The sequence below is a fragment of the Xenopus tropicalis genome, chromosome 5, assembly GCF_000004195.4.
Source record: "Xenopus tropicalis strain Nigerian chromosome 5, UCB_Xtro_10.0, whole genome shotgun sequence".
NCBI classification, from domain to species: domain Eukaryota; kingdom Metazoa; phylum Chordata; class Amphibia; order Anura; family Pipidae; genus Xenopus; species Xenopus tropicalis.
Genome location: NC_030681.2, coordinates 62,984,373 through 62,998,585, shown reverse-complemented (window position 1 = coordinate 62,998,585; position 14,213 = coordinate 62,984,373). Strand labels below are relative to the sequence as shown.

Genomic DNA, 14,213 nt, shown 5'->3' with positions numbered 1-14,213 from the left:
CTCATTGGTTCCCATGTGTCCGTGACAGTGGGGGAGAGGAGAGTTAGGTGTGTCTTATATTAACCTATAATAAACAATGGTAAATATGGTGAAACAACATTTGTCCCTTTTGACCAAACATTTTATTTCACTCATGATGCAAGTAACGAGACTTTATTAAAGGTGACTGGTTTAAACACAGTAAGATGTGGTCGAGAGGAAAGAATTCAGAATGACGTTTAAGGCAGACAGAAAGTCAGTGAATTTTCAACTTGAGAACAGTCACTCCTCACAGGTTTTTTTTTTTTTTTTTAAAGTTTTTATTTTTGCATTTTTCAACTTAACATAAAAGTACAAAAAAGAACAAAATCAGAGGGGAAGCAGGGTGAAAGAGTAAGGAAGAGGGAAGAGAGGCAGCGTGTAGAGCTGGGGAGATTGGAACCAGTTTGTCTTCACTCCTCACAGGTTTATTAAGGAGTTCCTCTTCACAGGGCTTTTGGGCTAGTTATATATCCCTCCCTTACTTGAACAGTTAGGGCACATGGATGTTGTTATTAGTGTTAGAACATGATAATCCATAATGATTACTTAATATGCGTGTCTTCTTTTTCGCCTTTAGAAGTGTTTGCTGCATCAGCACTAATTTGAAATTTTGATCTTATTAACAGGCATATATGGTTATGATTTTCTCTACATTGATTTTTTTTGTCTATTTGTAAGTGTGTTACTATGGAGACATGAGTAATTCATGGCAAACTTAAAGTGATCCCGACAGCCAATTAAACATTTTTTTTTTACACCTGCTGTTTTGTTTTAATTTGTATCAGCTTTAAATTCCTTATAAACTAAATCTGCAAAGTTTTTTCACTTCATAATTATGGTAGCATGAATTACAGACCCACGGAGCAGCCATGTTTGTTCCCCTCTTCCGGGTTTTAATTGAAATGCCTCCCAAGTGAATATGCCCAATCACAAACCTGCAACGCCCCTTCTGCTTTCTGCCAGTGTGTGACAAACTCAGCTCCGTTGTCTATGTGTAATGGGTAGGGGGCAGGCAGGCAGGCACTGGAGAGCTAAAGCTCGCCTGCTATTTAATTCTTCATGGGAAGAGCAGAGAGGGGGCACAGCCCTATGAAGCAGGCAGGCAACGGAAAGATCAAGCCTGCCTGCTATCTAGTTCCCAACGCCATGCGATGCTATGCGAGGGAGGGGAAGCTCTTTGAAGCAAATGGCAAGCTGAATCTTCCCAGTTTATGACATAGTCCTTTTGACAGATTGAGAAGCTACAGTCAGGTTGCAGGATCTTCAGTAAGATTTATGTAGAGAAACAGGACTTTTAGGAAAAAACAGTCAACATGACCTATAGGTAGGTTTGGAAGTAGGTTCATATTTTTAAAAGAAATTTTTTGGTGTCAGTATGACTTTAAAGGAACAGTAACACCAAAAAATCAAAGTGTATAAAAGGAACTACAGTATAATGTACTGTTGCCCTGCACTGGTGCAACTGGTGTATTTGCTTTAGAAACATTACTATAGTTTAGTAAATGAAGCTGCTGTGTAACTATGGGGGCAGCCATTTAAAAGAGAAAAGGCACAGGTTACATAGCAGATAACAGATAAGTTCTGTACAATACAATGGTGTTTTATCTGTTACCTGCTATGTAACCTGTGCCTTTTCTCCTTTTTCCAGCTTGAATGGCTGCCCCCGTGGCTACACAGCAGCTTATTATATAAACTATAGAAGTGTTTCTGAAGCAAATGTGCAAATTTTACCAGTGCAGGGCAACAGTGCATTGTATTATGATTACTTAAAAACATTTTTATTTTTTGGTGTTACTGTTCCTTTAAGTGATTAATTCTAGCAACACACAGTAACAATTTCCTGCTAACAATTGCTTCAGGGTAGGGCAGTATGATGGTGCCCGGATGAAACATGCTTGGCTATGGTTTTTGGGCTAAGAGTTTAGTGTGGAGGGAGGGTCACAGTTCTCACTTGCATGTTACATTTGAACTGTCATTGGATTATGTATTGATTCTATGAAAAGCTGCCTAACTGACATCATAGGAGAGTGAAAGCCATTTGGACCAATCAAAACTCTCTAAGTTTACTTCTGATGAAACTCTACAAGGTCACATCTGGTTTTGGCATGAAAAAGATGCAACATCACTTCCGGGAACAGATACGAGAAGAAGGAAATTATCTTACTTAGCAACTTCTGTGCCTATTTTCAATTGCAGTACCCCTGAAGAAGCCTGTGCAATGGATGAAATGCACATGCTGTTTGGTTCGGGACTGACGGACTAATTTACCACTAATGGTGTTAGGTTTTATCAACATAAGTCAAAACACGTGATTCATGGTACATGTGTACGGTTCTCATGATAGGGACATGCCCATGGCAGTACATAGACAATTTTAATCTATTTTTGCTGGCATGTATATACTGTTCTGGGCATTTTGGTTAGTACCCGGATACCTAGTGACCATTTTGGAGACAAAAGGAATGTCGTTGGGACATTTAACCCTGTTTGCCACTTTATTTATGATATCGTTCAACACTTCATTTTAATAGTGTGTGTGTTTTTTTATAAGGTGGATTATCCACTTTTTGTAGAAGGAACTAATAAAGATTTTTGCACATTTAGAAACCTTTGGTTTTGTGAAGCTCCATGTTGGGAGTTCTCCTAATTTCAAGGTTACCCCTGGGAAGGTCCCACTTACTTTAGGATTAACTACATGGGGGTTTACCAGCATAAGGCAATTTTCTGTTTTTTTGTTTTTTTTTACAGAATGCAAGACAGAAGCTCCTGTGACAACTTTGAAGACCTGGATCATAGAGATTTAGGCTGATGCAATAAGTTTAGTATATAAAGAATTGCATTTCTAGTAATATTTGTTTTTAGAGTTTCATTCTCTTTTAATTTCACTAATAATACCATTATTATACCAAGACGACAAACAGCAATTTTTGGGAACATCAGGACAAAATTTTGGTGTAGAATCCAGGAAAACATGATGTAAATCAGGGGAAAGCGCTAACTGAAATGCATTATAAATTAGTCGAACCACAAAAAAAGCTGGGAAATGTGGGAAAACAAAACCAGGGTATGTAAAATTGAGGTTTCACTGTACAGTTAAACTTCTTTATCATTATCTTACATTTATATGTAATATTTGGTTTATATAGCTTTCACTCTTTAGTGCTCCTTTTAATGTGTTTTAAAATAAAATGTAAGCAAGGCTGTATTTAGGGCTGGTTCTCCCCTAGGCACCAACCCAAGAAATGCCAAGAGTCACAGAGGATGCATGAAGTTTAGACCTATTTTTCTATCATTGTATATATTAAAAATTAGCTTATATTTTGTATATTTTAACATCCTTCCTTTACATTTTAATAAGGTATATGAAGAGGACCATTTACAGTCAAGCTTATGATACAGCATAAAACACTGGACTGTGAAAGAAGCTGTGAAACAATATATACAATATATGTTCTTATCTGTATCTAACTGAGGAAAATTGGTATCTGCCCAAGAGTTAATAATTCTTCACATGACAAAGATTTAAAATGTAAAACCAGATGTTTGGAATGCAATGATTTATATGAAGTTTTTTATGTTTTGATTTTAGGACACATCTATTAAACATTTGTTCAATATATAGATGTTTCGTCAAACTAAAAGCAATTTTATCCTGCAATTTTAACTCCACATATTCCACAGACCATAAGTTTGTTTTTTCTACTCCATGTCCCAGCAATTGCTAACATGGGAGAAATGTCAAGTTAACATGTAATGCTTGTATCACCATATTCAGCCACCACATTTATAGAGTAGACTTTAGATTAGGCTCTTTTAAATGCAGCCTAAGCTTGGCACAATGAGCATTGCAATCTCCCCACTTATATTAAGGCGTAAAAAGTATTTAAAACATCACCATAAAATACAAACCTGACAGCATGGTGAGGCGGCCAAAATATCATAAGTATACATCGTTCCCAATTGGTGCCAACTTCCATCCCATAGAGACTTGCATTTAATGCAGATGATTTTGTGAACCCCTTCTAAACAGTCCACACAAAGAGCGTATAAGTGCATAAGTCTACCTATCATGGAAAAAAGTATAATGAGAGGTAGAAGCAAGTAGCAATTTGTTTATTAGTGCTCATTTTTTTGTAGGTGACAAATAAGAAGCATGTGTCTTAACTAGTGGTACCTGCAATGTACTGTTAACAAATTACAAAAAATACTGCTCATACGTGGCTACTGGCTAAAGGTCACACAGAGCATTTGCTCCACTGCTCTCTGCCTGCGGTTTTTAATCAACAGAGAGAAGCAAATGACTTTAAATTGCATCTCCCTGTAGCTGCACTGGCATTCACGGTGTCCACCTGCGTGCAATGGAGAGCAGTGGAGCAATTGCTCCATGTAACTATGTCCTTAAATAACATTTTCTAAGGTGAGTTCCAAAGTTCAGTTTATTTATATATATATTATTACTTTTAATGCTGCACTACGAATGCCCATGATTTTTATAGGTGTATAGACCTTAAAGGAACAGTAATACCAAAAAATGAAAGTGTACCAAAGTAATTAGTTGCCCTGAACTGGTAAAGCTATGTATTTGCTTTACACACACATAGTTTATATAAACTAAGCTGCTATGTAGTTATGGTGGTAGTTATTCAACTTAAAATAGGGCTAAATTGCACTGGTTACATAGCAGGTAACCATTATTATTGTAACCTAAGCCATTTAGCCCTATTTTAATCTGGAAAATGGCAATTTATTGAACATAGCTTATCTATCTTCTGCTGTAACCTGGCCTTTTTTCCAGCTTAAATGACTGCCCCTGTGGCTACACAACAGCTTATTAGGGCACTGCCACTGCATCAGCCCAGGTGCAGACAAAATCGAGAAGTTTTGCGTCAAAATCTACTCTGTGCGTCTGCACCCAGGTTGCTGCAACAGCTCCAGGTGAAAGCACATAAGTAAGATTTTTGGAGTGTTGGGGCAAATTCTCAGCCTGTGTTTATCCACAGGCCCCAAATCCACCCATGTGGCAGTGCCCTTAATATAAACTATAGTAGTCATTCAGAAGCTTGCGTTTATGGCAGAAACAATTTTAAAAGCTCTACTTTTTTTTGGCTTAATGAAAATCAGGTAATCACTTAAATCATAACAAACAGAATGCACCTCATAAAGTACATACAAGCTGGGTGATAATGCAAATGTTCTGCTATAAACAGTAGAAGTGGCAGGACTTACAGGTCTTTATATTATAGAAAACAAGATTTTGTCTCAAAAATATATTTTGTCAAAGACCAGAGGTTTTTTTTTTTGTTTTTACACAAGAGCTGGGAATAACATGTAAAATAAATAATAGATACTTACAGGCGTGGGACCTGTTATTCAGAATGCTTGGGACCTGGGGTTTTCCCAGGGATCTTTCTGTAACTTGGATCCCCATACTTTAAGTATACTTAAAAATCATGTAAACGATAAATAAACCCAATAAGAGTGTCTTGTCTTACATAAGGATTAATTATATCTTAATCTGGATCAAATACAAAGTACTGCTTTATTATTAAAGACAATCATTTAAAAAAAAACAAAAAAAAAAACGTATTTGATTAAAATGGAGTCTCTGGGAGATGGCCTTCCCCTAATTTAGAAGTTAGATTCTGAATAATAAAGCCAGCAGTAGGCCTGTGTTGCAGTGTGACGACCTACTACTGGCTGCAAAGAACCCCCCCCCCCCCCCGCCCAGGAGGTGAAATTAAGGTAGTGGAGAGTAGAGCTTAAATTTGCTAGCCTGTGCTCTAAACTGCAACAATACAGATTCCACTATCAACTATTTAGATCTTTGTTTTCATTTTCTAACAGCTTGTAGATTGAAAAAAAATTGTTGTTGTAAGCTGAACCGATCTAAATTAGCACGTTGGTGTAAAATAAAACATCTAGTTTAGTTGCTATGTGCTAGTGGGTTGTGACTAATTTTCTATTTGCTACTGAAAAACCCATTAAAAGTGGCACCATCCGGATGCCAGCAATCTGCCGGGATAGGCACAAATTCATTTCTTGTGTAACTTCTACTGCAGAGAATAACAAATGTTTTCTTATATAAACTAAAATTAACGGCCAAAGTGCAAGCTAAGTTGAGTATTCCACTTATTTGTATTTGAAACATGTCTTCAAATGCAAAAAAACTAATAAATGTAGATTTTTTTTTTTTTTTTTTTTTTTTTTTTTAAAGAGTGCTGTGCAGTGGCTTCAGCTACAACAATTTCAAAATGCTTTACTACTTCCCATGATTTTTGTTTCCAAATAACTATTACATTCATTATCCACAAAAACATTTCTATATTTCACCATGGCAGCAAATCACCAACTTGGGCCATACCAGAACTAAGATGGAGAAGACAAAAGATATGCTGCGTTCACTTTTTATTCAACCAATTAGTGAACAGACTGAAGAATATTCCTCCCAAATCTAGCATTTCAGGAGTGTAGCACATTTACCTAACAGTGCTAAGTAAAAGCAGTAGCTGGTATCCAGCTTTGCAGATTGCTTCTGGCAGTACCCTGGCTTCCTCTGCCCAGGATGATGTAGTCACAGGCTGGATTGGGTGCCTTCAGGTGCTTGGGGGATCTCCTTCCCAGCCAACTGATATGAAAAGACAATAGAGGTGATCATCCAATGGACAACTGTAGTGTTAGAGGGAGCATAACATTTTTCTCCAATATCTTGGAATAATGTCTATTGGGGCAATTTTTTGTGATCAATGTAATGAGAAATTGCTTGAACCAGATCCAAAGTGTGCCACAGCTTCTCTTGCTCAGACTTCGTATCAGGACAAAAACAAGGCACTTCCTCATCCATATGAAAATAAAATTTTGTCTCAATATGACTTTTTCCTGAAAGACAGTTGAATCAGGTTCTTTCAGAGACCAAGATTGAATCTCCTTTTACAATACAAGCTGAGGTGATTGCCACTAAAATGGAGATTTTAAAGGAGAAGGAAAGTCATTTGGGAATTTTACTGGCAATAGATTAGCCACATTAGTGCAAGCCAGAACGCTATATTTATTCTGCAGAAAGCTTTGCCATACCCGAGTAAACAGCCCTAGAAGCTCCCTCCGTTTAAGCAGCTGCCATTTTAGCTTGGTCTCTGTAGCTTCCTGCTGCAGCTCTAGCCGTTGGCAGCTCAGATCACACATTCTGATGGGAGGAGGAGTGAATTCTTATGGGAGAGGGAGCAGGAGAAGGGAAGAGAGCTGTGCAGAATCCAGCCCCAGGAATGAAGGATTTTTCTGAGAGAGGAAGTCAGATACCCAAAGTACATATATACACAAAAGATGATAAGAAATCCTGTGTTTCTTTTGTGGTGCAGCTTTTCTGTAAGTGCTTATGACTGTATTTACCTAGACCTTTCTGATAAAGCTTACTCAGTTTTTACCTTTCCTTCTCTTTTAAGGTGGCAAGTCAGTCAGAGGCATTCCGAGAGGTTCAAACAGTGATGCCAATCAAAATTAAGGACTAAACCTGGCCTTAAAAAAGGCTGATAAGCTGCCTACTCTTTGAGGGTCCTATACACTGGCTGATAAAAGCTGCCAAACAGCAGGTTTAAAAATCTCCTTGGGGGATAGGGGGTGGGAAGAGAACACTGACGTATTGATCATTGGCGTAGTGGTCCTCATCCTGACGGCCTGCATCCCATCAACACGGACCGATAGTTTCTGCAACTTTTCTAAAACAACAGATCTTTAAGTGTATGGCCACAATAAGTAGTAGGTTGATTTCACAAATAGGTTAAACTTGAAGCATGTCTCTTGTCATACTGATCTACTATGTTACTACATAAAAGACAAACCCCAAGGATGGATCCATGGCTTAAAATAAAGACTTCAGGGCACTGAAGAACTCTATACAAGAGAATCCTCTGCCCAAGACTTGTCACTTAAAGGTGACAGGTTGGACACTTGACAATTTGTAATTTACAGAGATGTTTTTGATACGCCGTAAAAAAAAATTATACCACAAATCACGGCTCAGGAGACCCGAGTTAAAAAATTATTTTTTGAGCAAATAGCACTCTGTAGTACTGCACTCAAGTAGAGGTCTTTCTGAATTTTAACAAAAAAGCCAAAAAATATCCCTGGAAGTCTTTTTTACCAATTTTTTTGTGCCAATAATGGATCATGGGTATGATTGAAGCCCCTTTCCCATTTATCTTCTTCTAGCATCCTCCAAATCAATGAAAAAGGAGAAAAGACATAAAATATTTAGCTCCAGACCAGATGTAGAGCATTACCTGCGCTTGCAAACAAGCAAAGACTCCTCAAAAAAACAAAAAACTTCTGACTTACTGGTTAAGTTGTGTTGCCATTAAATCTACCTCTAGTGTCCCAAATATCTAAGTGTTTGTTGGAAAACGAACAGGTTCAGATTGGGGCCAGTGTGCTACAGCTCAGAAAGTCTGCCTCCAGTTTCTGTTCTTCTGGCACATGAAAAGCAGTTAGCCCTGCCATATTTAGTTCTACTCAGGGTATAATGAGAAAAAGTTACTTCATTAGGTTGGCACTTTGTACCACCCTGCTTGTCCACGTCATTTTTACAGTGGTGTCATGGTCTGAGTGGATCTACACCCACTTGCCAACTAGGCTTGGCCTAGGGCCCTTAGGCCCAAAATGTTGGGCGGAGGGCAGTGTAAATCCCATTTTCTTACAATGACTGCTCCCAACCTGATTTGAAGAATATCTCAGAGAACATTGGTTCTCTCCATTACTTCAGAATTGTCACATCTTCCTCTGTTAAGGACACAATCCAGACACAGATGATTTAAAGTCCCGGTGTTGCTGCCACCATGCCCACTTTACGATCTGGTAAGTGGAACTCATTAGGCCCAGGTATTCGTTCAACTTTACTGTAAAGAAACCACAACAGATTTGACAGTATCAAGTCGTGTTCCTAAAAAGATGAGCCATTAAAATGGAACCAGGCAGCTTTTTTTTTTTGACAGTTTATGACTCAGTCCATTAGAAGTAACAATGTTACTATGTTCTTGGGTTTAGAGTCCAAAGAAGAAGCAGGTGAACTGAACATGGTGGTCCCCCACAGAAAAACACAGGAACATCCTGTGAGACTTGTAAATCAGTATGCAAGACTAAGCATCTTTTAAGTTAAGGTTAACTAATCAAGACCCCTGTGGGACTGCTAGGATGACTGAGGCCTAGGATAGAGTCCTGCATCAGGTTGGGTACCAGTAGAATACCCACAAAGCAGATAAGTTTTGGGGCAGAAAGTCCTTGATTCCTTGATCATATGGGCGGTCCTCAGGGATGCTGGTTGGCCCTGGCCCAAGTGCAGAAGTATTCCTGCCCTCCCTCCCCCAATGGTAACGCTATTTTTTACTATTACCAGGTTGATCCACCTTTGGACTGAGGTCACTACCAGACTACAATGATGTCACTTCCAGTTTTGCAGATCAAAGTGACAGAATGTAGGTTAACCCACTGGGGTAGGGTCAGGTTGCAGGTCAGGGTCGGGGTCAGGTACGGGTCTGCCTGACTGGACCCGTGCAGGTTTAGCCTAGGACTCTATTTTGAACTTCCTACACAAAAGGAAATGATTGAGGGGGTCTTAAAGGAGAAGGAAAGGCTACCAAAGAGTTAATCTCAAGCTGCAGGCATAACTTCAGTTGTCTCAATAGTGCCCTTAAGTCTCTCCAAATTACAATCATTCAGATGATCAGAAGCCAAACAGGAAAAAAAAAAACTCTGAGCTGGGTAAAGAGGATTCTCATAATGCATCGCTCCTGCAATGACTCTACGACCAGGACTGTAGGCGGCGCATGCGCAAACGACCCTATGGAGCACAAGCAGGCGCCCCCCTTCAGCCCCCACTCCTCGCTCCTGCACAGATACCTACCGGTACAGTCACACCAACCCCCCCCCCCGCACCTGCTTGCTGCATCCCCGCTACTGCACAGAAGAAACCCTGTCTCCCCACGCGCGCTCCCCTTCAGCACAAGCAGGCAGCACATCGCCATGGCAACCGGAGCATGTCTGCTTGTGCTGAAGGGGAGCACGCACGGGGAGACAGTGTTTCTTCAGTCTGTGCAGTAGCGGGGATGCAGCAAGCAGGTGCGGGAATGGGAGGGGGGGGGTTTGGTGTGACTGTGCCGGTTGGTATCTGTGCAGGAGAGGGGAACGGGGGCCGGGGGGGGGGTGGCAGCGTGGGTAGTAAAGAGTAGTGAAGTAAAGGAAGTGGGCACCCCTATTAAAGATGGCGGCGCTGTTCACTGAAAAAAGAGTCTGTAGTATATAGTAAGTGTATCTCAGTAAATCTTTCTCTAGGAAAGCCAGAAATATAGAGTTTCTACATAGCGATAGTAGTACTATTGAATAGTGTGCTTAATTGATTTTAAGGACAAGATTTTAACTTTCCTTGTCCTTTAAATCCAACACTGGTTTGAATGTGAATGATGCTTTATCTTCATTAAGAACAGTTTTGAATAGAAACCTGAAAGCTGAAGAGCAAGTTCTACTGCACCTAAATCTTGAGTTGGTTGAGATATTTCTGAAAGATATCCAAGATATCCCTGGATCTAGAATCCTCAGATTAACTGAAGTGTGTAAAAAAAAAAAAAAAAAAGGTGTTTTTGGGAACTCTCCAGAACTTTCCTGGATTTGAGGGCCAGACTCTTTAAAAGCATGTCCTGCAAATTTGATCTTCTTGAGGAAATAGCAACATCTAGGTTATCAAACCAGACCTTCACAGCCCGAGATGAAGAAGCCATAGCCTCTGCTGGTCTACAAGCTGTCCCAGCAGAAACAAAATATTTTTACATTCCAGTTATTTTTTTATTTTTCCATGGGATATTTAAAGGCCAAAGTGGCATAGAAAGTGTTTTCTTTATAGCAAGTTGCATGACAGCAGCATCCAATTTAGGAGGATTATTCCAAACTTTAGAAAAAAAAATTGTCAAAGGGATATTAATTAATTAACTAGAGAATTTCTCTGGCAAACAAACACTTTTCTGGAATGTTTTATTCAGAAGTAAATCATTGATAGAATCATGAGCTGCCTTTTAAAGTGATGAAAACAATTTATCTGGAGAACTATTTGGTGCTTCTTGTTAGGGTTAAAGCTCTCCTTAAACATTTTCTTCTTCAACAATCAATTCTTCGTCTTCAGAAAAACTCTCACCAGGATCATACAATTCCACCTCTGACACTTCGCATAAAGATTCAAAAAGAGATTCTCTGACTCACTTAGCTGTCCTAGTAGGCAGGAAGTAAAAGCTTGAACCACCACCTGCTTAATAACCAATACAATGGCATCCAACTGAGGCATCCCAGAAGCTTGGGGCTTACCAAAGATCTTCAGATTGTCACCCTCTTCCAAGAGCAAGAGGATCCCACAATTGGTCCCAGTAAGTAATAAGTAAGCAGTAAGCATGTATATGGTCCTGTATAGGAAAAAAAGACTGCATGGGTTTGAGAGGGAGGGTGCTTAATAGTTAATTTTATTCTTCCTGTCCAGTGACCTTAAAGGATGGGGGGGAATTACTCATGTTGGCGATTTGCTGCCAATGATTACTAGAGAAGAACGAAACAGGATCTTCAGTGGAAAAATTCAAGTAACTTCTGCCCAGTAAATGCCAATAACAAAATAAGCAAAATTCTGCTTGCAAATAGCAGTGAAAGTTTATTATGTGAGGTTTAGCATGACAATATTTCACAATGAAACCTGACCAGCAAAAATAACCTCATATAGAACCTTTACTGATATTTGCAAGTGGAATGTTGCATAGCTTCAGCTATGTCATGAAGGAACACTTGTATGCGGTTGGTGAAATGTCAAGCTGTCAGGTAAAGTCACTACTGATGCCTGCGTAAGCTCACTCTACTTAAAAGAGGGCATCAATTAGGGCATCAATTAAAATGCAAAACAATAGGCAAAAAAAAACTGAGGACCATAACACATGTGCTACAAAAACACAAATAAATACCTGCAGTCTTGCCATGACTTTCTTTAAAGCATAACTTTAATTTTAGTCTAAAAAAATAAATAGCATAAATGTTGCTTTTTCTAAAACCATATTTGATAGGTTTTTACCTTGCAGGTGGCAAGGGACATCATATTCAATTTCATCATGCCTGGATGGGCTGAGAAACAATGTACCATCTACCAGAGGAAACTGCTCAAACACAGGGAGTGTCCGGTGACATAACGCGCAATTTACTACATTTCTGTAGCTTGCGCTGAGAGCCGAGAGGATAAATTTGCGAAGGTCCTCACCCTGCCCAACTTGTGCATCATCTTCCATGCGTACATGGAAAGTATTCAGTTTATGCCGTGGTATATGGGCTAGAAGTTCAGAGAGGTCAAGTCTTCGAAGAAACTGTACTGGTGCATCCAATCGCATAGACCTGTGGGTCTGTAGTCCAGGCATACTGCAGTCATAATGAGAGTTCCTAATTGCTCCTGATGTAGCCAAGCTTTTCTTGTGAGGCTCCAAATGGACTGCATTCTTTAGAAATTCGCCTAAGTATCTGGAGCTACGAGGAACATTAAAATGAGAAGGAGAAAGGACAGGGTATCCAGCTGGAGGAGACTGCCCAGGAGAAACACAGGGAGAACGCAGACTATGAGAACCTCCACCTATACTTTTTTCTTGAGAGTTCTGCCTGTCCACCGAGTGCCTACGAGGAAGGTCAAAAGTCAGTCCCTTCTGAGATTTGACAGTGCCTCTGCACTTCTTAATGTCATCAGAGGATTCTGAAGTGGATCTACCACAGGGCTTTTCTGTTGCAGATTTCTTTTTCTTTTCATCCTGCATCCGTTTTACTTGGTACCAGTCTGTGTCCTTCTTTAAGTGGCCCTGTCCACACCGGCATGAGCAGAAACGGAAAGCTAGGTCATAACCCTTCTTAGTCCACATGTTCTGTCGGCACTGCTTCTCATTCCAGCTGCGTGCTCTACCAATGCAATTGAATTGGACAAGAATGCTGCTCTCCCATTCATAGAAGCACTGTAGATGCATCCAGGTACTGTAAGGGCAGTGTTCATTATTACAGATGACTTTCTGATAATCATCCTTTTCTAAATCCACTGGCCTCCCGAGGCTACAAATGAGTGGAGTTGCACATGCTGTATCTGCAAGGGTGAGAGGGAACATACGCAAGAGGTCAGTAAAAATAATTTAAAAAAATTACAATTCACAAGCAAGGGATTTCTATAAAGATCTTTAAATGGATAGTTCAGTGTAGAAAGTAAATTGGGTAAAACAGATTGACTGTGCAAAATAAAAAAAATGTTTTCAATATAGGTAGCCAAAAATGTAATTTATGACAACATAATGTAATCGATAATGTAATAGAGTTAGCCAAAAATGTAATCTATAAATGCAGGAGTGAATGGATGAAATTAGAAATCACCACATAAATTCCATCAATCTCTACTACAAACCTGGCACTACATTGATGAGCCCCAAAAAAGGTGAAACTAGTCTGTAGTTGGAAATCTGATCAGCTATTATCCTGGCTTCTGCTTTAAAAACCCAGTGCATGAGCAAGTCTATAGGATAAACTCATGGGATTTTCTTGGAGCTCTTTGAAATAAAGAAAGTCCCCAGAATTTATTGCGTTTATTTTGTGTTTATTACTATGGGATCTTTAGAGGTGTATTTATCAATGGATGAAAGTTACAGTTCACCATTTGATAAATATGCTTCTAAAAATCTCATAGGAATGAATAGTGTGGCAGAATTTTACAATTGTGAGCTCTAATGTCACACATAGATAAATCTGCCCCACTAAATCATGCTGTTTTTACTTAAAAATTGTCACTCCCACATGACCTTTCCTCACACACAAGAGAAAATTGTCCTCCATGCTCCTGTCACACCTCATTTAGACTACTGTAACTCACTGACCTGTGGACTACCCCTGCCTACTGATCCCACCCTATTTAATCATGAAAACTGCTGCCAGACTCAATATACCTCTAATTCCACTTCACAACTGCTGCCCCTCTCTACCAGTCCCTGCAGTGGATACGTGTCATATACAGGATTCAATTTAAGACTCTTGTACTCTACAAAGTGCTCACCAGTGCCGAACTATGATATTATATTACAGTAGGCTGCACTTGGGACTGCTATGTCAACTAATATGCTGCATTTCCGACTGTCATACCTTCTGAAATGCAGTGAGTGTATTACTGC

The 14,213-nt window shown here is 39.5% G+C and overlaps 1 protein-coding gene across 4 annotated transcripts in view; it reads right to left on the bottom strand.

Annotated features, from left to right (window-relative positions):
* Positions 1-14,213, bottom strand: part of heca (hdc homolog, cell cycle regulator) — a 96,630-nt gene that overhangs the window by 8,085 nt on the left and 74,332 nt on the right. For 3 of the 4 annotated variants that reach the window (XR_004222615.1, XM_012962552.3, NM_001097357.1), the window contains 2 exon segments: positions 12,104-13,144; positions 3,931-4,085 (listed from right to left, as the gene is read on the bottom strand). Coding sequence is in view for 3 of the 4 variants with exons in the window: in XM_012962552.3 (XP_012818006.1) it covers positions 3,931-4,085; positions 12,104-13,144 (1,196 nt within the window). In the remaining variant the exon portion in view is untranslated. 4 annotated transcript variants of the gene reach the window in all.